Source organism: Xiphophorus hellerii, chromosome 1 (genome assembly GCF_003331165.1).
Source record: "Xiphophorus hellerii strain 12219 chromosome 1, Xiphophorus_hellerii-4.1, whole genome shotgun sequence".
Taxonomy (NCBI): Eukaryota; Metazoa; Chordata; class Actinopteri; order Cyprinodontiformes; family Poeciliidae; genus Xiphophorus; species Xiphophorus hellerii.
Window position 1 is genome coordinate 13,492,446 of NC_045672.1, and position 23,179 is coordinate 13,515,624.

A 23,179-nucleotide genomic window follows, 5' to 3' on the forward strand; every position below is an offset into this window, starting at 1 on the left:
ATCCGATTTTTTATTTTATTTTTTTTAAAAGAAGGATCTTAATCTTCCTTTGGGATCCTGTCAAACACTATAGCGCTGAAATAAAGCTGCAGTATGGCACTCCTTTGGAAGAAAATATTTAATTTAATTTAATTTTTTACATATTTGCTAAAACTGTCACTATGTCTTGACAGTATAATATGAGACAAATAATTAGTGAAAAAAAAATCAAGCCCCTCTGCTTTCTCCCTGCAGTCCAGCTGCCATTTGCAGAAATTCACTGCTTGTCAGAAACAACCAATCAGAGGCAGGAGAAGGGTCTCAGTGGTGTCAATCATCCTCGTCCCACCATCCCCCTTTCTCTCTGCTACATTAGAGAGAAAGAGGATTCACAGCTGGTTCACCTGCAACATGAATCATAACTAAACTGCTACGAACACTCAGTCTAGTTAGCATAGCTACTGATAATGACAGGTGAAACAGTTTTCCTGGAGCGGTAAGTTGTTTCTCCACCATTATCATACTTAGCAGCGCATACACGAGATTGATTGACAGCGCTAAGCCACTCTTGCCTCTGATTGGTTGGTTTTGACAGGGATGGGTGCATTTCTGCTGACGCCAATAGTAGCACTTGGATGAGCTCGATATTTTTTTTTACAGATTATCTGTCTGATATTGTGCTGTCACAACATGATGATAGTTTTAACAAATATGAAAAAAAAAATTTCTTTAAAAAGTGCCCAGATTCAGACCTATGTATTTTTTTCCATTGAGGTTTGTCCAAACAAACTGCCTGATCTAAAAGGGATGTGTGCTCAGACTTTGAATTAAATAACTATAAGGTCCACAAAAAATATCAATAATATCAGAAAGAATGAACCATAACACAGATAGCTTCATTTGAACCAATGTTATCCTTGTTCCAGAGGAGGTGACAACATCAAAGTGTGTGTCAGCTTTTTTTTTTCATAAAAAATGTCCAACGTTCAGCACAAATCTTCATTTCCAGTCAGAACTACTAGACTTCCACTTCTGTGGCTGAGTTGTTCAGAGTTGTTCTGAGACACAGAGGACGTGATACTGACAAGAATATGACAGACGAGGAACAGAGTTGAACCTTTGCCTGCACATAAAAAAGAATTCGTTTTCATATGAAATGCCCACTACAGAAACTCTAGACCTAAATATTATCCAGCTAAGGTGAAGAGTACCGAAGCACAATCATTAGGTAAAAAGATATTGGGTGAGAAAGTGATCATGAGTTTGAGCCCCGGTCCTTCTGATGTTTTTTATGCTTGTCTAACTTGGTTGAAATAGGTTTGCATTTCTAGTAAACGTGTAAAAAATGAATTACTACGTGGAAAAAGGTCCTATCCAGACCAAATTTTAGCAAAGATGTCTACGAGGCAGTTTAGATCATGTTTTAATATCATTTAAATGCACACTGAGTAAACAGTGTAAAACAGCTAAGTCTAAAAATTCATGTTTTCAAATGCATTTAAAAGTCCAATGTATTGATAGTGTTAAAAATATGTAGATTCCTGCGTTACATTGTGCTCGTTTGCTATTCTTTCACTTCAGTATTTTTTGTTTTTGTTGTAGCAAAATCAAACAGTTGCTAACGAACACATTTAAGTTCTTAAAATGTGTTGTCTTTTTTAATCAAAACTCATCCTAAAGGGATACTTCAAAGGTCTTTGAAATGGGGTTCTGCTGAGAGGCTGTGAGTAGTTCCTATCTCCTGGTAGATAATTCTCTTAAAATAATCACCATGAAGTTATTTAAAAAAAATGAATGAATGAAAATCAATGACTTTCCAGGCAGTGTACCCTGCTCATTGTAGCCATTGGTGTAATCCTCACATGCAAAAACAATCTGTATTAATTAATAAAAGGGAAATTAATGCTGCTGTCGCATGGTTATGTCTTTTCTTGCATGGTGATTGCACATTATGTATTACTTCAAGTCCGTGAAGCACAAAGCTTTCAACAAGATTTGCTGGTTATTTATTAGCAGATAAATAACCAGTTTCATTTTTGCTGCAATGTATTCTGAGACGTATTGTGACCCAGAGCAGAGTGCCAGTGTTTCTGTAGATTTCAGCCTGCTTTTCTCCAATTCACTCAAAGATCAAGTCCCCACATCCGTGTGCAACACAGACATTTAAATGAATTCATAAATTTAAGATCGCTAGTCAAATCTGAATGCTAAGTAAATACATTTGTACAGAGCATTTCACGCTAAGAAGCCTTCTCTCTAAATAAACTCTATGGGAATCTCCCTTTCTGTTTTCTTCTTCTTCTTTGTGAGAACACGACAATCAACTACATTTCAGCTCTGCGGCGTTTTTGTGGCACTTCCATGAACAGTGAGTTCATGGAAGTGCAACATAAACCACAGTAGTAGCTACAACCGTACAGTAAGAAAGAGGAAATGTCAACAGTGTGACAATAGAGCGCTCTGCACAGCAAAGGGCTTCTTTTCAAACTGAATTTAACTAGGAATAACTCTGACTAAAACATACTAGAGTTAAATCAAGACACAAACAACTTGTCTGTTGTCCAGGTGAAGTTATCCAGTTTGCTTCAGCTTCTCTGTGGTACACATCTTCTGAAAGCCCCTTTTTTTTTACCGTTGAATTTCACAGAAGGCTGCTCCCCTGTGAACATAAGACTTGCTTTAGTAGATCTTATCAAGTGCTGTGAAAAAATGAAACATGAACTTGTGAGTTCAATTCAGACCAGCTGGTTAAAAAAAGAAGAAGAAAAGAAACAGGAAACGACTGTGCAGAAGAGAAACCTTTTTGGCCAGATCGGCAGACTGAAAGCATGAACATGCTTCCCACCTTTTCCCTCTACAAAGCCGGTAAACTATTTTTGACTGCTAGCCTAAAATTTAAAAAAAATTTAAAAATCCCCCGTCGGTAAATAAGGTGCAGAACTGACACTCTGGCCAAACATTTTCCTGATATATTGCTAAATTTCACTTTCTTTGATGGAAGCATCTCTGTTGGTGTCGATTTAAACTGGGGGCTTCAGCTTCAACATCGAGCTTTTACCACGATTCTCCTCCAGAGCAACAACACGATCATCTCACACAATAAACAAACACGCAATAATAGTTTGAACCAAGTGACGTTCAGATGGGTGTCTTTCAGCTGAAGCTACCTGCAGTGCTGTGGCGGAGACCCGAGAGGGTCTTTTACTTCCTGGATTTGAACTGCAAAACATAGTTAGCACAGGCTGAAGCATATATAGATTTTTTTTTCCTAACAAAACAAAAAAAGTGGGATTGATGAGAACAATTTAGGAGACACTTATGCAGAAAAGCATAGTGTCCAGGAATTGGATTTTAGAGTGCTCATAGTGTCTGACAAAAAAATATTCAAATCACCTAAAGTCTTCCACATATTTTTTCGCATCACAACTCCAAACTTTGATTTAAAAAAATTTAAACTCTCAATAATAATAATAAAAAAATCTTATATTAATTTTGTGTACAAGAAAATGTGTAGCTTAATTGTTAATATGAAAGAAACATGCTTCTCACTCTTTTTTTTTAGAAATACGAATCTGAAACATGCAGGGTGCATTTGAATTGAGCCTCTCTTACTATGATAACCTCACATAAAATCCAGGTCAATTACGGATTTCAGGAGACACTTGATTGTTAAACAGTCTGCCTGAGTGTAATTTAATGTCAGTATGAATCCATCTCATCTCAGAGGTGTGGTGTTCGAGAACATTAGAGGAATAAAAATAAAAAAAAACAGAACTGTTGGGCAATCTGCTAAAAGAACAAATAAGTTGTGCAAGAAGAACAATATCAAGTACTTACAAAATAGTGGCAAACTTCAATAAGCTATGTAAGGTATGCGGCAAACGTGAACGATTGTGCTCTGGTCAGACGAGCCCTAAGATGAACTTTTTGGCCTGAATGCAAAACTCTGCGTATTACCCCGAATGCACCACAGCGAAACATGGTGGTGGAAGAATCATCGACGCAGACATTTTCTCCTATGGAAACAGAGCCGATGGGAAAGTAGCTCAATAACACAGAGTGATCCTAAACACAACTAAAGACTTGAGCACATTGAATGGTTTAGAAATAAAACACATTTGTTGTTGGATAGAATGGTCCAAGAAATTGGTAATAAAATCTGTCTGGCAACACGAAGCTGGCTGAAGGGCCTCACAAAGCAACACATCAATCTCAAGAATGTCAAGAGCAGGTCGGAAACAAAATTTCAGTTTGGTTAAAGCTACAAAGTAATTTCTAAAACGGTGCGAAGCACACCAGCAAATTCTCCTCAAATACTTTTTCATATGGGCATCAGGCTGATTTTTGCCTTATTAAAAATTAGCATCATAAGGTTAATCAGGGTTATCTTTGTTTCATATTAAAAATGGTTTCAACATGCTTCATGCCACCATAGTCTTATCTTAGCAGTGCAGAGAATGACCGCCTCCTCAAGTCGTGAGCAACGCTGCAGAAACGGCCTTTATGGACAATATAACCCATAAAATAATAAACTTGTTTACATGTTTCCAAAAACCAGCTGTTTTCTGCATTCCTTTAACCACCCGGCTTCGCTGTGAAGCAAAGCCAGCGAATGCTCGAGCTTCCTCTTTTGAAACCAGTCGTTCAGAAAGGTTAAATAAGAGAGGCAGTTCCGAGAAAAAGTTATTCTGAGAGTTACAGAGAAGGGGGCCCAAATCAAACAAGTAAAAAAAAAAAAAAAAAAGGAAGCAAAACATGTACTAATTTAGAACAAAAGGAAAAAACAAAGTCAATACACAAGGCGGCCAGACGGAGCGATATTTAGAAATGAAGGAAATATGAAAACAAATAAAATTGAATGATTAAAAACAGAGTGCCACAGCTTACACTCATAATCCCATTGGTGATGTTTCGTTCAGAAATGTGTCTTAGAGGAAATCTGTGGATGTAAAAGCGATATAACATAGATTTGTAACCAGAACCCAGATATTTATTTTAATATTTACATATTTACGGTTCTGAGCTGATGCCACAGCAGCTTAGTCTGGTCACATTTTATTCTGAGAGAGGCTTCAGGGTCAGCAGAAAGACTGCTTACGCAAGAAGCCAAAAAAAAAAAAAGAAAAAAAGAACTGAGACTCCATAGAGAAGAATCTTGTTTAACACAAACAACCCCGAATGCAGGTGAACGTGCTTTTAAGAACACAAAGTAGAGATTTTACGTCCATCTAAAACAGAGAAATACAACTGGGAACAGTAGTTTTTACGAATGATAAAATTCATAAAACAATAAAGAAATTCGATGCTTTAGGTTTGATGGTCGAGTAGTTACCCATCAACAGTGATTAGATGAAGGGTAAATGAATGCAAAAGTAATGAAAGCTCATTAAATGCCATCTTCAACCATAAAAACCTAACTTTCAGTATAAGTGAAATGACGCGTCAGCATCAGTATCAATGACCTTATGGTTAATGTAAGGTAAAGTGTTCAGATCATTTTTCTTTGGACAGATGTCGTCTTCATTGCTTTGGATCAAACTGGCTTCACAGGCAGGAAGTTGAGGCTATTAAGATTCAACGTGAATCAACAACTTATAGAATATTTAGAGTTTCTTCCTCTTTTCAGGACCGTTTGGGACATCTGGAAACGTATCTTCTGTTTACCAGAAGATATTCACACATGCAGTGGACCATTTTGAGAACATTAATGTCTATTATGGGCTACATCTTCTGCACCCATTTTCACCCACGTAAATGGCTGAAAATGCCTCAGTGAATAAATAACTATCAAATTTAGAACAATATAAAAAACTTTAATGACTTTCTAAGTCGGGAGGACGAATGCGTTTTTCAGCATGAAGGAAGAGCACATAAGGTCATTTGGTACATGCAAAAACTAAGTGTTCAGAGGTCAAAACAATGAAACGTTGTGTCAGTTATCAGGAATTTCCCCCAGACAAATTTTGGTCTGGGGTCAAATTTTAAAAAGAAGGAATGCATCACTGTAAGCCAGGATCTCCAGCACAGCAGGGTAAATTAAAGACATAAAAATATTTGATGGATTTTCCTATTTAATGTGAAGTATCAGTATGCTTCAAAAAGGTTTGACAAAAATACTAAACCCTAAAGCAGAAAATTGTGTGAAAAAAGTAAATCTGTTGGTCTTTAAAAAAAGAAAAGAAGAAAAACGGCTCAAATCGAGTTACAAAAAATACATTTATTTAAAAATAGCACTGGTACAGATGAATATTATACCAGAGAGTAACACACTCAGCTGAACAGCAGAACCACAAACCTTCAAACCACTGATGTAAACAGACAACTTCATCTCATCAATATCTCTGATTTAGCACTAGTGAAGTCCAAAGAAAACAAAACATGCACCGTGTTCATTTTACCGATAAGAAAAAATCTTTTTGAAACAAATAAAAATGTTTTTTTTTTCCCTCTGTGAGGTTAATCTTGTTGGGAGTAGAAAAGATCATTTCTGTTTAAACATGATTTCAAACGTAAGCCCGTCACACATCAAGTATAAATGCGTAGGTACGTTCAGTGTACAGTGTGTTGAAAACCTAAAGGCTGCCTAATGAGAGCCTCATGCATCTGTCATTAAACAGTCATTCAGAGACCTTACAGTAGCATTTTTTTTTTTTTTACACTGCTACAAATCACTTAAAAAAAGGTGAATTAAAAATTCTAATTAGCATCATTTGTCTAAGAAAAAAAAAAGTCACGGCAAAAAAATAAAATAAAACTAAAATAGTCCCGATGTACACCAAAAAAGTCCTATACGATTTTCACAAGTGTAACTTACATCAAATCAACATTCACACTAAGCGTACCAAAACACCTGCACTCACGTTACACGATTTTAAACCCACATAGTCCAAGAATTCAATATTTAACTCAAACAGTCCAAGCAAACTTGCAATGACTAAATACTACTACTAATAAAAAAGATATTCTTCTTGATGGTGCTAATGGTTGACTGGATAAATAAATATAAACAAAGATACTTAATTTTCTGAGAACCTTTTCAGTAGTGAATAAATGTAACCTTTGCATCAGGCGAAGGTAACAACAGAGCGCCAGTGAACCGTTTCGCAGCTGAATGTACACGACAATACACATCAACACCACATATCTTTACATTTCAAAACAGAACACGTTTCATCTCAGGAACAAAGCGTGCCCCTTCATTTTGACAGAGAACCAGAAAAGATTTTCTGCTAATGAAAGGCACCCAATCACGATCACTGCCAGCAGGCTACATGTGACCCCTCGGCGACGAATCGGCATCGGCTCAATCGTGCATGGAGCTTATTTCAATCTAGACAAAACAGGAGGTCTTACTCGAACTGAAACGCGTCTGCTGAAATCTGCTGTGTTTTTAAGTCAAACGCCAGCAGATGGTGGGGCAAAGGGGGAGGTTTCTGGTATTGGAGGCCAGAGACATAAAAAAAGGTCCAGAGGCTCAGTCTCTCTGTTCAGTTCATGAGAAAACCAGCAGCAGACTCGCAGAGGCTTCAGCCCCAGTTGTGGTAGAGATAGAAGCAGCCGAACAACAGGTTGGCAGTCAGGCTCGTCAATAAAACCGAGGGTAAGATCAAATGTTTCACAAAACCTGAGGAGAGAAAAAAAAGAAGAAGAAGAATCTCAATTAGGCAACAGGAACTTTTCGGCTTGTTGTCAGCATTTAAAATTTCAATAAACCGGAAACAGGACTCTTCTAGACCAAGGTTTAAAAAAACGCTAAATATCTAAATATTGACATTCTCCCATTTACCATAAAACCCAGACAGACCTTGAGATGATGGGAATTGGTAAATAAGTACAGATCACATTAATTAAGCATGCAGCTGCAGGTTTTCTAATGGTGGGGAAATCTGCATAAGACTGAACAGCTCTCAGGGTAATACTGCTTTAGAAAAACATTACCACAAAAACTATGTGTGCATCTAAATGGTTTCCCAACTTTAACAATTTAAAGGGCAAAATTTGTGATTTTCCTTTTTAATTATGCTCAGGCTCACAATAGTCGCATTTATTACCATCCTGAAATTTAAGAAACATCTGAAACCCCCCCCAAAACAAAACAAAACAAAAAGAAAAAACGGAGCATTTAGCAGCAAACAACTCACTCAAAAGTTGGATTAGACTCGCCTCATGTACAGTTCGCAAAGCTCAGCCTTTATTACAAAACACCTGGGACCTCATGCATAAAGCGTGCGTACAAGTCGGCATGTATATAAATTAACTTTGAGTAAATATACGCACACTTTTTCGCTAGCGTGAAAATGTGCGGCAAACTTTTTCTGTGGAAAATAAACTACAAAGCGTCAAAACTCACCTAAACACACTGAAATCTGACTACATTCAGTGTTATTTAGACCAAGAAGCACCAAACCCGATGTTTTTCATGATTTTAATATTTTACTGTTTAAACGTAAACGATGAAACTGAACCGCATTTATCCTCAGACAATAAGCTAACACGCAGACACAATAAAGAAAATAAAAATAAAAGTATGTGTGAAATGCATCTGCGGGGTCATTTCATTCTCACTAAAAGAAGAAAACAGGGTTGGATCAGCAGATTAACTCAAACCTGCTGATTAAAAATAATCAACAGGTTTGACTATTTTTAAGGTGATCAAGGTGTGCATGCAGTCACACGTATATAAATAGCTGAGTAAAGGTGAGCCGCGTAATTGTGGAGCGCTTTGGCTCTGATGGAGAACAACGCCAAAGGAAGAATTCAGAGGGAGCGATTGATCAGAGATCATATTGATCTGCTGGGAAATGTTGATGATGGTTTACGAGCGTTTAGATTGCTCAGACTGATCATCCTGGATCTCTGAGCAAAAGAGCCGTGCGGTACCGGTACCGGTCCAGCTGCAGTCATCCTTCAGTCGAGCCGCCCGCTTTGTGAATGCGCCTTATGGACATAAAACATTCTAGTATTTAGAACAAACGTCCACTTTCCCCACTCAAAGGACTCTCTGTCTGTCTTTAAATGCCCAGCTGAACGCGCTACTGATTCAAACAGGCATTTGCACAATCTCTTTATTTCTTTAATTTGGATTTTTTTTTTCTTTAAAATATATTTTTTATTTTTGTGAGATGACATTATGTGCCCTCAAAGCACATTTTAAATAAAATCTATAATTATTATTATTATTGTAATTACTTATACTGCTTCGAACAAGGGACGTTGCCATGGTTATTGCTTCGTGGTGGCAGACTTCCAGGTATTTATACTAATTTACATATATATTTGTGGGTGGCGACAGGGCGGACCAGCAGCTACGCTCTATTTCCTGCAAATTAGGATTAAGAAAGGAAAGCTGCGTGGCCACGTGCGTGTACACGGCTTTATGCATCCGATTTTTTTTGTGCGCCGCACTTTTCTAAATTTTTACGTACGCCAAGTTTTAGTGTGAAAACTGCACACTCTTTTATGCATGAAGCCCCAGGACAATTGTGAGCCACACAATGAGGAGTTTTATAGAAATTTCTACAGTCAGTAGAAACAGCGTTTTGACAGCAGCAGCTTGGAGACCTTATAATCTGACACCTGACCAAGGAATTCAAAAGGTCCTGTGGTCAAACCCAATCTGCCCTGTAATTTACCACGTTGATATGGCCGATAGTCATAAATAATACAATTAAAAAATTTAATATGGCAACATTTAGACAGACCTTGCCATTTCTGCTTAAGCCTTGACTGTTCGTATTATCAGTAAAAAAAATAAATATTATTATTTGCACAGGCGTCAAACAATTTTCTAACATAGTGAATGGAAGCAGCTGAGAATTTTTTCTACAAATAATTAGTCCATCCTTGAGAGTGAACAGCATTAAATGGCAAACAGGTAACTATGCTATTCATTGGCCAACGTACAACAATATATATTCCCATGTAGCTATATTTTACATATTAATACATGCAATTTGATCCTACAGAGTTACATAAAGTCATTCATTTTGGGTGGAAAAGTTCAAATACTGACACAAAAGCAAGTCAAACACTGACTTCATCATTATTTCGCTGACACAATGACAAAAAAAAAAAAAGAAATCACTGTTTCAGCTTTTTTTGTCTGTAAATTCATGCACTGAACATCATCTGCAGTCTGGGAATAAAACTGATAAAAATGACAAATAATACTGCACAGATTAGTAAAATATTTTATCAGCAATTATTGACTTAATGAGTTACTCTTGCTTCTACTTACAAATAGGACCCCTACCTTTTTGAGGAGAGAAGCTCTCAGGACTTTGTGTTGTTGTTCCAACCTGGCAGGCGGAGGACGCTGAGGAGCTGCTTTGTTTCTCCTCTTCTTCTATCACACTTCCATCTCTCAGTAAGCAACTTAAATCTACAACACAATCACATCAAATTACCCAAAACCACTAGCTAAAGCATCTCAACCATGCCATAAACCTTAGCCTTACACACACTCGGGCTCGACAATGTTCTACACTGCCATCTAGTGATGCTACATCCAACCTACAACAAACACTACTCTGTCCAGGTCAACCGGAGGACTCCTACCGTTCTGGCTTTGGAAAGGAGAGAAGTCTCGTGAGAAGCAGCCGCTGTAAATTGAAGGTGTCGGCTCTACGCAAAAAGGAAACGAGGACAAAGGTGGAGAAACGAGCTTTGGATATGCTTCACTGGAAAAAAGACGGAGCTTCTGGCCGGTGATGTTGAGGCGAGCCGGACTGATGAGGGGACGGCGCTGCCTGGCCGAGCCAGAACTGGACGTGACCGACCCGGCCACTGAAGGCGTAGGAGAGGGGGCCGGGGACGATGGGCGGCTCCCGGACTTCAGAGAAAAGTAATCTGAGAAAAACAAACCGGTGAAAAACCCCCCAAAAAAACCAACAACTTCATTCTGTACTGTGGCGTCAGAGAAAACTAGAGTTTGGTACCTGATGACTGTGAGTCTTTGTATTGTGAGCCAGGTCTACTGCCACTAAAAAGATAGCCAGAACCTGAAGATGAGAAAAACACAAAATGTATACATTTTCTATAAATAAAATAAAATCCATAAAATTTATTTTTGTTAGCGAAAAAGAACAACTCTAAGTTTTGTCATGTAGAGCTCAAGGCAATGAGAGAAAACACCATGAAAACACACAAACACCTCACCTAAACCATTATAATGAAAGTTTTGAGGTTGTTTTTTTTTTCTGAATTATTTATTCAGATTTATTTGTGCAAATAACAAATTGTCAATTTGATATGGCGTTGCTATACGTTGGATGTTTTTATTCTTTGCCATGACAATCAGAACCAAACATGGAGAAGCAGGATTCAGTTTTATGCTCCTCTAATCTGGAACAGACTTCCGGAAAACTGCAAAGATTCTGGAAACTCTGAGGCTTGAAACTCAAACCTGTTTAGAGCTGCCTTTGATTAGTAGGTGGTTGAGCATTCATTAACATATTTGATGCATATTTGCTTGATGATTTTATTCATGATGTTTGACAAAATGTAATATTTATTGCTTGTTTTGCAATTGGTAACAATATTATGCTTTTATGGTGTAAAGCATTTTGAGCTGCTTTGCTACCGATATGTGCTACACAAATAAATTTGACTTCAATTTATATACTATACATATATATACATAACTATAACACTGAAAGTGTAAAAATGCCCTTGATCCCACATTAGCAGCAATTTTATTTTTTTTAAGTTTTCGCTTTTTAAATTTTCGCCCCCAGTTTCAATCTTAACTTAAAATGAAGCATTTTGTTCCATGTTTTAAAAGCCATACCATTTTCATAAAAACATTCAAGCTGGACATTTTTGAACCTTTTGTTTACTTTTTTTTTTTTTAATATAGTGCGGGATGATAAGTTAATGAGTTGATCACACTATTGCAAGAATAATCCAAATCTATTCAAAAAGAACTATAGCAAACTCCAACCTGTAAGTTGAATCCTACTCAGAAGCTGAAAAAAAAAAAAAAGGTTTTATAAACTCCATTTTAGATTTCCAACGTTACCTGTCCTTGTGAGGGAAGGGACCGTCCCGAGGCAGAGGGCTCTGCTGAGGCGTCCGGGCAGAGTGGAGGGGGAAGCTTTGCGCTCGCGAGGACCGTGCTGGCGGCTGATAAGCTCAGAAATGTTGGGGGGTGGGGTGAGGATGAAGTTGTCTGCCATGTCGGTTGGGTGAAAGGGAGGAGGCTGGCTGCTGAAGGGTGGGACTGCAGAGCTGCCTGAAAGGTATCTGCAACACAAAGGCAATGTAATGGTCTACTGACTGAAAACACGATCAGAACCAAACTGGTCCGTTGCTGAGAAATGATTCTGGGCAGCATCAATAATCGGTGTGGAAAACTAGACGGAACAACAAACGTTAAAAATAGCTGGGTTTTGTTGGAGTACAGTTGAGACAAAAACGGCAAGCAGACCCAACTACCTCAAACAATAAATTACTGCAGGTGGACATCCAAACCGGGGTCGTAACTCGAAGTGTGTTAATGCTGCATGTGAAGAAGAAAAGCAACCACATAGCATTGGCTTTACGAGAAAGAAAAGCATAAGAAAACACAAAAAACAGAGATTTGATCTCTGCAAAAAGGTGGAAAAACGATATAAAATGCTACATTAGGTGTGTATAGTGCAACATACAAAAGATAGAACATAGAAACATAGAAAAGAAGCGGAGAAAGAGACAAGAGCACAGATGTCACATGATGGTTGATAAATAAAATACCAGAAGTCAATTTTGTATTTATTTGTTTATTAAAGCCAACAACAGGAAGCACAAAAAAAGAAAAGAAAAATCAGCAAAGTAAAGCCAGACATCAAGATCACGCTAGTATCCATAACAATGTTTCTATGTGTAAACTCCAAGAAACCTCTCAACAGTGATGAAGCTCCCTTTTCATGGCTGCTACAGATCAGAAACCAGAGAACAGATTGATCGGAGACAAAACGTTGGAAACAGATACGACAATCTGTTAAAAAAACAAACAAAAAAACCCAGCCTTTATGTCTATGGGGTCCACACATCGCTGCAACATCCATGGATGAAATATCACATTTATTAGCTACATGCTACACATTCACAATAACAGGAGAAGGTGAAAAATATCAACATTTGCTGTTAAAGAGGAGCAATCAATATTTAAACCACACAAAATATGTTTGTGGTTCCCATAAATAGTACCTTATATGTGAAAATTACCATAAGGGTTTTAATACAGTGCTTTTACAGCTTAATGTTTACTTAGCAAAACTAACACTCAGACAGCTTATTTTACTGATACAGGAATTCACCCCAAAAGGCAAAAAAAGATAAATATGGAGGCTGGGGATAATTAATATCACAGCATACGAAACAAACAAACAAAATATTTACAGCCAGTTTTGGGCACAGTATGTAAAACTTTGGCAAGTTGTGCTTTTACATAAATACGTAAGACACAATTACTTAAGTAGTAATTTGGCATTTGAAGAAACAAATAAGGTTTTTCAGTCTGATGGGTTTTGAAAAAGGCCAATTTCTCCTTCAGTACTGCAATACTTACAGTATGGAAAGTTTTGTTTGCTACGACTGTAAGACGCACTTGAATTTTTCCACATTCATCTTGTTACAAACACAACATTTTACATATTCCTCTAGGATTTAGTGTAACACACAATTGAGAAGCAGAAAGGAAAATAACAAATTCTAAAGAAATTTTAGAGATGAAGATCTGAAAAATGAGACATGCATTTGAATTCAGCGCCCTTTACTCCAGGGGTGTCCAATGTGCGGCCTGGGAACATTTGCGGCCCTTAGAATAATTTTGTGCGGCCCCCGACTAATGGTCCATAACAGTACAAATTTGTTGTTGTAATGCGACAATGTGGAAAAACAAAGGGGCATGAATACTTCTAGAATGCAAATTTCATAATCAACAGACGTGGCATCAAATGCCAGTATATGCAATACTCTAAAATCACCGTAAAGCATCTAATTTATATGTGGGGTTCCACAGTTATGGGGAACCAAAAGTAAATTCACAGCAATAAATACAGAAAACTACAATAAGTCGATGTTTTTTCTAAAAACAAGCAAACTACTGGTACATTTCTCATCTTATGATTTTCACAGCCTGTCAAAACGCTGAAATGTATTTTTTATTTTCTTTGAAACGCCTAACACTACAGTTAATAACTGCACTAAAAGAAAACATCTGTGCAGTTGGAGACACATTTTCATCTGTTATTATCCATTTTCATTTAGTGAGGTTAAATAAAGTAATACTGAGAATTGGTGTGGTTTGACGTGTTAACTTCATGCAACGTTAGTGTTAGTACAAATGTATCAACAAATTAGAATGATGATTAGAGGAATATCAGTATTGTACAAATATTGTAGTAATCATTGCACTGCATTTTCAGAGCATCTCTGTGTACATAATCCCATAAAACACTTTAACAATGTTTTAATCTACAAAGCAAACCTAAACAAGCTGTTTAGTTGTCAGGTATTCCTCTATCAGATTGCTATGATCAAGTTAAACATGTTTAGATAACTACAAACAGTATTGTGCAAAAATGTAGGCACTTTACATGTTTTTGCTAATGGAAGGCATTTGATCAGATCCAATCATGTTACTATATAATCCAAGTGTCAAAGACTTAAAATGGTTGTTGGTAAGAGTATGCAGTCCTGCTTTAATTGACATCACCACTACCAACATGTTACCATACATCAGTCTACAATTATAAAGAAATGAAAAAGCCATGTGTAGCAGAGGACTTTCCACTCAAAATGAACTTCCTATGAACTTTCCACTCAAAATTAAAAACGTTCCAGATTCAGATTTATTTATCTTTTTACATTTTAGACACTTGAGTAACTGAATAGCCACCTAGCTGGATTTTACTATTTGTTCTACTAAGAAATAATGAAAGCACACACAGCTGAAGCTGGATTCCAGACTGCTAAAGGCAGCGTAGGAAGCCATGAAAAACAATCTTAATACTACTTTACGTTTCTACAATTTACAGTTGATCACTACGGACAAATAGCATTTCAGCTTCTTGCACAATATTGTACAGAGCAAATGTTTTCCAGTGATTAGAGGCATTTTGGTGGAGACAGATGGAGGATCATTTTAAAAGAGGAGAGGAGACAGTAAAATGTCAGAATATTCACATGGAAACCAGACAGAGACTATGACCGTGCACAGTTAATAATACTGGCAAATGCAAGAACTTATGGCAAAGGAAAAAGGTTCAAATTTTAATTTTAAAATATCAAACCTGATTATGACATTAATCATCTTAAATGCTTTACACATCATAATTTAAGATAAAAAAAAAAGCTAGAAATGTAACATATTTAGATGACATAACTGTCTGGTCTCCTAGCTACAAAGAGCTACTGTACAAACCGAAAACGTAACAAGATCTGCCTGAAACGGGCATCGTCCCCACAGTATGCTACCTATAAGATTACAGGCTTTTCTTTAGTATAGATTTTTAAAGTATTCAGCTAGTTCAAAGTTCTTGCTAAGTTTTCCGTTTTTTTCAGCTCTCAGTATTATGACAAGTAAAAGCTTTTTTGAGCAATTCTTAGATAAGTCAAACTTACATGGGCAACTTTTTTTTCTATACCAACACTGTGTAAGCAGCAAAGCTAACACACTGAGTGTTTGTATGAAACAAAACCGTCATTCAGCTTTAGAAGTCGCTGCTTTATGCGCTCAAGGTAAAACTTTTCTTTTGTGCAGCTGCGAGTGATTCGTACGAACACAGGCCGAGATTTGTTCACATTTTGAGAGTTAACATTAGTAATTCATGCAATGGCGTCTAGGTAGTGTTAATATTAATTAGTACATTCAAGACATTTTTAAACAGAAATCCTAGAGCTATAAAAACATACAGTAGCTAAAACTGATAGGAATGTGACTACAGTCCCGCAACACTATCACCTTAAATGTGATTTTGTTAATGGTTTGTATAGTTAATAATCTAAACTAGTAAAATAAATGTTAGTTTCACACAATGGATTATATAAATGTTTGTCCCACCTTTGAGAAACATGGAGAACATTTTCTAAAATCATCAGACCTCATCGGTTGAAGATGATCTCTTCAACTTTTTCTTGCATGATTCAGTTATTATGGCAAACCATGTGTCTATTGTAAATTATTACACTGTCCGTAAGTAAAGAGTTTGCTATTTGAATGTCATCAGTCGTTCTCACAACAGTATAGCAAAGGGACAGAATAAAAATAGACAGTGAAATAGGGAGAAATGACAAATAGATTTCCTCAAATAAAAACAAAGTCATTTAAAACACTTCTAGAGGACTGGATTTAGGTTAAGCTCTATAGTGTTGCATTATCCAATAAAGATGCCGTCATTCGTTCTGAGATCAGTCTGACAGTCACTGCAAGAAAATGACAACTTATTCAAACCACGATTGATAAATTAAAAGAGCTATTTATCTAATAAGGGGCAGGTACGGGTTTTTATTTGAGGAAAAACCGACCACAGCTATGTTCGTTCTTGTTACACAAACCACCCAGAGAAGACTACATTTAGACTCTCAACATTCAAACACAACGTGAACATGTATTACTGCTCAGAATCTGACCTTCGATATCTGGCTCTTCGATGACCCAGTGGCTTGTGAGTCGCGGCGGCGGCGGCGAGGCTGACGAGGCAACAGAGGGAGGTGCTAACAAGAATCACTGAGTTCATCCAGCTTGGCATATCGGTCAAGTAGCTCTCAGCCAGGCAGAGGCCCAAGACGACAAACCACAGGACAGAGGCTATAGCGTCGATTCTCCTCAACCTGGAAATTCAAACCACCAGAACTGTTTTTGTTGCAAATTATAAGTTAAAATATCGAACAGAAGCGACAAAGACGTGGTGGACGCTTACCGCATCGGTCCGGCTAAGAAAATAGCCGTGAGACAAGTCATCAGGCCCACGGACACCATCGCCAGCTGGTTGTCCCTGCCGTGCTGCCAGACTAGCTTGGCGTTTTCAACGGCCTTTTCTGGGATGACGTCCAGCAGACCCTGCCACACAGGCAAACCTGTGGCGTTGCTGGCGGTGGACTCATTGCTTGATTTTGGCTTTGGAGGAACAACGCCCCCACTTAAGGTCTGAGGCCCATTTGGAGAAAGAGGCTGTTCTGGCAATTTATAGACAAACGTAGTGAGAAGGAAAGCACAAATCAGGAAGGCCAGGGCCCGTAACAGCACGACTCCGGTGGGCGAGGTCAGAGAATGGGAGCTCTGTGGGAGAGAAAACATGGCTCCATTTCTACTCCTTCCATTGAAGAAAAACAAGGAACAATGCATCATTGGAACATAAGCAAAGGTTGACAAAATAAGACTTCAACAACTCTGTATGTTTGTGAAAATTCAGAGTAAATCTATCTACATGTTTCATATAACATGACAATTTTCATGGTGATATTTCCACGGCTGCCGACATATACTAATTTATTATGTTTTTCTTTGGCTAAAAGCTCTACTATATTGACCTATTTAGACTTTTGGTTGCACTCACCTTCACAAACCCCGAGTCCGATTCTCGGGAGCGCCAGAGCTGGTGGGTTAGGACCCTCGTACGAAGCTGGCGGTTTTGATATTTTATGTAATATTCCACCGCAGTCTGACATGGTCTGCATAATTTAAAAGTCTGCTCCAGGTGATGCTTGTAGGCTTCGATTTCCTCATCGTAATTGTCCTAGAAATGCAAAGAGAAAAACAAAAAAAGGGATCAGATATGGAATCCGTGCCCCACTTGAAAATTTGATGCTTAATTTTAATTTGAGCACATTCAAACTGATTACTTACGTCATCTCTGGGAACATATGAAGCCAACTGCTTGATTTTCACAGTCTGGTTATTGTTGCACTTCCTGCACAGCAGCATTTGACAGTTAACCCACTGCAGAGTCTTCGGTGTCTCAGATGAAGGAACGCTTCCAGATACACCGTGGTTAAGATGCTCCATGTACTGAGCTGGGATGGGTTTGTTGTAATCTCCATTCTTATAGAGATAAAACAAACAGAAAACAGAGAAAGTACATAAAAATGCACCTACGTGATAAAAAAAAAATAAAATAAAATTCCAAAGCTAAAAAAAAAATGTTTTGGAAATTACCTCTTGGAAGCCATTGTACTGGTCACAGTTGGGACAATCCCAGCAGTTCCTGTTTCCATAAGGCACCACTGTGTTCTGATTGCAGAACCAGCAGTTTACATTTGCATAAGCAGGGCTTCTTCCTGTAAGCAATAAGCAAGTTTTAGTTGATTCTGTTGTTTACCAAACACGCTGATGCACATTCCATCACGTTAGGTCCCAGAGGTACAGATGCTACAAGCGGAAGGTGTGGAAGAATTAAAAACTCATGGGCGTATGTGAACACACCCTGCAGAAGTTTTAAAAAGGTTACGCTAACAAGACCTGTTATATTACAAATGCAAGAGAAAAGTGGTGGAGTAAGTGGCAACAACTCCAGTTGTGAAAAGTTGTGACAGTCATGGTGTGTAAACTGAGGAAAAAGCTACTCATCACCCTCAGTAACAATACATGTTTAGGATTAAAAATGCATCAGTCAATAGGCAAGTGGGGAATAATTTTCCCCATTGCCTATTAATTTTCCTCTTGCTTGTTAAACATGGAAATTGAGATTTTTTTCCCCTGTTAATTTAATGTATTAAAACTAAGAACTCCCATCATCCTCAATAAGTAAACACATATAAGCAAGTGAGGTAATGTAAAGCAATTTTTAATTTTTAGGTTAATAGAAATCCGACAAAGCTGATGAGCGCAAGCTATGATGCATAACCGGATCAATCTTATAGTTCTTTCGTTATTTTTAACAAGTAAAAGCATACTACAAATATCAAGGCAGCTAGTAGCATTTTCTTAATTTACATGTTCCGCTACAAAAAAAATGGAAAAAGTAACTCTCAGGTTTGACAGCTGGGGAGCTCACAAGGTCGGAATGGGCCAGGAACGATTGGACAACACCTTATTAGCCCTTGTTCTTGCACTGGATAGCATCAGACTTGAGCAACATGAAGAAATTATATCTGTATGGAAGTGTTTGACAATAAGTTGGTACAGCTGTTAGCATCGTTAGCACACAGGCTAGCGCATGTTCGCAGACAAGTGCTAAACACGAGACAAAATGCACGTATGCATTCTTGACAAATAAGCACTTAATCTAAATAGTTGCAACAGTTCTTTAAAAAGCAAATTAAACGTAAAACATTTTTTTCCTAACCGTGTTAGAAACCATGGGACACTGGTTTAGATGGCCGAAAAGGCGGAGCGTTTACCTGGAAGCTATTTTGTAGATCAGCGATCCGCCTGCAATAAGCGCCGCAGCTCCAACCCCGCCGTACATTAGCTGAGGGTACTCCAACAGCAGCATGTTAAATGTCTCCATTTCTAAGCTGAAATATTGTCGTAGTGTTTTAAACTGCAGAGGTAAACACTCCGCGAGGGCGCACGCGGTGAAGAAATTCCTTTTGGTCACGCCCCCTTGTACAGGAAGCGGAAGTGCGTAGGAAACTACAGGACGCGTTCCATTCAGTTTATCCGCTGTTCTCTGGGGTAACATTTAGGCAAATATTTCAGTAAATGGGTCACATATTCAAAATTGTGGTATATTTGACCTATTTTCCGTTAAGGTACTCAATGACAATAAGCGTGTTATATATATTTTTTTTGGCAAACTGTTATTTACTTTACAAATTACAACGTAGGACGTTTAAATTTCATTTCATCATCTATTTCAGCAACAAAGCCAGGGTCAAATGAAAAATACATCGAAAACAGTTTTCCCAGTTTTTTCCCCCTCCAGATTTACTACTTCCGAGGTACCTCAAATGCAGCACCAAAATCTTTATCTGAGATTATGACTATTTATACATTTTTTATTTATGACTATTTTTTTTTTTTTTACATGTTGTTCAGAATTAAATCTTCCTCTTTTCAAAAACGTACAAATAAATCTCCAAAGAAATTCCCAGGAAACTTCAGTCAACTTCTATAATCGCAGAACGCAACAGCATCATTCAGCTGAACTTGTCGTTTTGCCTCGAAACAACTTTTTATTTAAAGTCAAAGATGTTTCCCTAGATGAGTTGCTTTAAAATATTTATGTTTTCTAGAAAAAAAATGAACATTTATTCTATAATTGAACAATAATTTCAGAACATACAGGAATTAGACAGTGAACGACAATATGCAAAACTATTTTATTTAAACAGTGGTACTGAAACATTCACAAACAAACAATATAAACGAGTCAGTGCATCAATAATGTAGCAGCTCAAAGAATTAGAACAATAAAAAAAAATCTGTAAATAACGTACATAAACAGCCTATTTCAGAGTTTTCTAAATACAAAAATAAAAGTTAATAAAATATGTAGGTTGACAACATTTTCCCTACACAACTGGAAAAAAAAATATCTGTGTATTTATTTCATGTCGTTCTGGGAGCCTTAATCTATTTAATTTTGAACAACTTCAATTAAATCGGTTACTGTCTTTTTGAAACCAGAGCCGTTGCGCCCCAAAAAGAAAGAAATGCTACAAATGTGTAAGAGCTAACATTTGAAAGTGTGATTTCATTAATTCATCCATTAAATAGTGAACTTAACGAACTTGATGAACGTCGGCCAGCTGACCTGAAATGAACCGTGAGTCTGTGAACAGGCGGCCACCGGTCAGAAAACATGCAGTCCTCACTGCTCCGAGAAATAAATCAGCGGCGACTCCGCTTGCCGAGAGTAGGAAGTGAACTGCGGGCAAGGCACAGACATGGTGCCACCGTCCGGACTCACCGGCTGGGTCACTCCTCCGTAAGGGTACCCGTTGTGTGGAACCAGCACGGGCGGGTGGTAGGCCCCGTAAACGGAGGGATGGAAGTGTGGCGGCGGGCAGTAGGAACCGCCGATGGGCAGACCGCGGGTGGATCCGGAGACGACCTGGCGCGCAGGGTACCCACTCGCCCAGGTGCCGCTCACATACGGCTGAAGGTAGAGAGACTCTGGATACTCCACAGGGTTTCCCGTCAGATAAGGCAGGCTGGCGGGTCTATAGGGTCTCCGCACCCTCCTCCGGCGCCGGTAGTTCCCTTTCTCGAACATGTCTTCAAAAGCCGGGTCCAGCATCCAGTAGTTGCCCTTCCTGTCCGCCCCGCTGTCCCTCGGGACCTTGATGAAGCACTCATTAAGAGACAAATTGTGCCGAATGCTGTTCTGCCATCCTTTCTTGTTCTTCTCATAGTATGGGAACTTTGATATGATGTATTCATAAATCCCGCTCAAAGTCCTTCTCTTATCCTGGCTCTCTTTGATTGCCATCGCGATCAGAGCCACGTATGAGTACGGCGGCTTCTCCAACTGGACGGTCCCGTCCTCATACTCTGTTTCCTCCGAACCTTTGGACTCTGTTTGGGGAGAGCTGGAGCTGATATCCAGCAGCTGCATTTCCTGGGTCCCGAGGGTTTTCGCCTCTGCCGCCATGGCTCAGCTAGACTGTCCGCCTATGCGTCCCTCTGATGGAAACGGGAGTGTTTTGAGTGGCATGTGCGTCCACAGGTGCAGAAACTCCGCCCACAGGTGGCTAAAATGTAACAAGCGCCTTCTTTCATGTCACACAGGCTCTCACGGTGTTTATGCCCAAGTGTGTGAATCTAATAAGAATGCTTTTGGTTAAAGTCACTGATCAAAGGATTGCTCTTTAATCACATTCATACTTCTGACTTTGAAGGGACTCTTGAAACAATAGCTCTCGTTTGAAATCGGTATTTTTGTTTAAAAGTCGTTGACCAAGAAATGAGCATATAGAATCGTCTGAATAAGGAGTTTATTGCATTTTATTACAGTAGTTCTTGTTGATCCGTAACACTTTTGCTACCTGAACTTTATGTATTTTAAACTAGAGGCAGGTTAATTCATTGCAATGTCATTAAAAGATTTAATGACATTAAATCATTAAATTACTCATTTCAGTAATTCAAGTGATAAACCAGTCAGCACACATTTATTTTCTTTATCCAAAAATGACCAAAGTGCAAAATACACCAAAAATAAAATAAAAAAATAAATAAAACAAAAGCACAGAGAATAGCTTCTTAAACACGTGAAATGCCATGTGTAGACAGATAGATTGAATTCATAGTTTACAATTTTTGCTTTCAGCAAATAAAAACTCAATATTCAGTTTTTCAGAAGATTACCTTACCTTTATATGTATATATATCATTACTGTTGCTTGTACGCCTTTTCCACCACATGTTTTCCTTCCACTCAACTTTCCATTAATACAGCACCCTGCGAACAGCCAGCTTCTCTAGGAACAATGTCTTGTTTCTCATGAAAGATACCAATGACTGTCCTAATGATGGTTAGTATCATTATATTGCATCCAATATTTTTCATTGATTTTCATATCTGTTTTTTGTTTGTTGTTGTTTTTTTTTTTGTTTTTTTTTTTTAGAAATTTGATTATGGTATTTAATTAGCTGTAAGCCGTAATGATGAAAAGAAAAAAAGATGCCTTGGAACATTTTATTGTCAGTAATGATTGTATCTACTGTATAGTGTAATAGGTTTTCATTTTGAAGTGAATTATTAAAGAGAATCAACCTGTCAGCAATATTGTGATTTATAAAGATGCAACTCAAAATCCGTCAAAAGAGATTAACATAAAATTCTACAATCCTGAATTTTCTTAACTGTACAGTTTTTTTTATGCTCTTTGATGCTTGCAATTTAGATTAATTTAACTAGGCCCAGCTGTAAGAAAAACACCTGTTTTATAAAACATTTCAAACACCGACAAGAAAGAAGGTATGTACTAATTTTACATATTACATGCAGATAAAATATGTATCATGTGGTAAAGAAATATATTAAGGTTATGGATTGAACGTGAGAAGTTATGATTTTCATCATGTTTCGTAAAATTTGATTTCCTTCATTTAAATAAAGTGCATTTGAGCAAAGTATTTTAAAAGGCAAAAGCAGGAAATCAGCTGTGGATATTGTGATATTTCTCTGACTTATTAAGACAATAAAGGGAAATTTAACCATTTGTGTTTCTGAACATTTTGTAAAGGCTTCAATAAACTGTTGACATTTATTTGTAAACAGACCAGCAAGTGTAAAATTTGATCTCGCTTCAGACAAATGTATGATAA

At 37.8% G+C, this 23,179-nt stretch overlaps 2 protein-coding genes across 2 annotated transcripts; both read right to left on the reverse strand.

The window, feature by feature from the left end:
• Positions 1-6,176: 6,176 nt before the first annotated feature.
• On the reverse strand, positions 6,177-19,513 carry tmem201 (transmembrane protein 201). The gene is made up of 11 exons (XM_032572532.1): positions 19,303-19,513; positions 18,119-18,240; positions 17,810-18,004; positions 17,520-17,699; positions 16,884-17,242; positions 16,594-16,794; positions 11,999-12,222; positions 10,917-10,979; positions 10,537-10,827; positions 10,232-10,360; positions 6,177-7,603 (listed from the first exon to the last, which is right to left on the reverse strand). Exons 3-11 carry the CDS (start codon positions 17,966-17,968, stop codon positions 7,506-7,508), a joined length of 1,704 nt encoding a protein of 567 aa, XP_032428423.1. The 5' UTR covers positions 17,969-18,004; positions 18,119-18,240; positions 19,303-19,513; the 3' UTR covers positions 6,177-7,505.
• A 694-nt stretch (positions 19,514-20,207) lies between these two features.
• Positions 20,208-21,537, reverse strand: foxl2l (forkhead box L2-like). The gene has a single exon (XM_032562071.1). The coding sequence runs from the start codon at positions 21,498-21,500 to the stop codon at positions 20,718-20,720; it is 783 nt and encodes a 260-aa protein (XP_032417962.1). The 5' UTR covers positions 21,501-21,537; the 3' UTR covers positions 20,208-20,717.
• Positions 21,538-23,179: the final 1,642 nt, after the last annotated feature.

Coding starts and splice junctions, on each gene's coding strand:
- tmem201 (XM_032572532.1), bottom strand. CDS start 17,968: ATGGAGCATCTTAACCACGGTGTATCTGGAAGCGTTCCTTCATCTGAG. Junction 10,980..11,998: donor CCCTTCCCTCACAAGGACAG/GTAACGTTGGAA, acceptor TCTCATCTTCAG/GTTCTGGCTATCTTTTTAGT. Junction 10,361..10,536: donor TCCTTTCCAAAGCCAGAACG/GTAGGAGTCCTC, acceptor ATTGTGTTGTAG/ATTTAAGTTGCTTACTGAGA.
- foxl2l (XM_032562071.1), bottom strand. CDS start 21,500: ATGGCGGCAGAGGCGAAAACCCTCGGGACCCAGGAAATGCAGCTGCTG.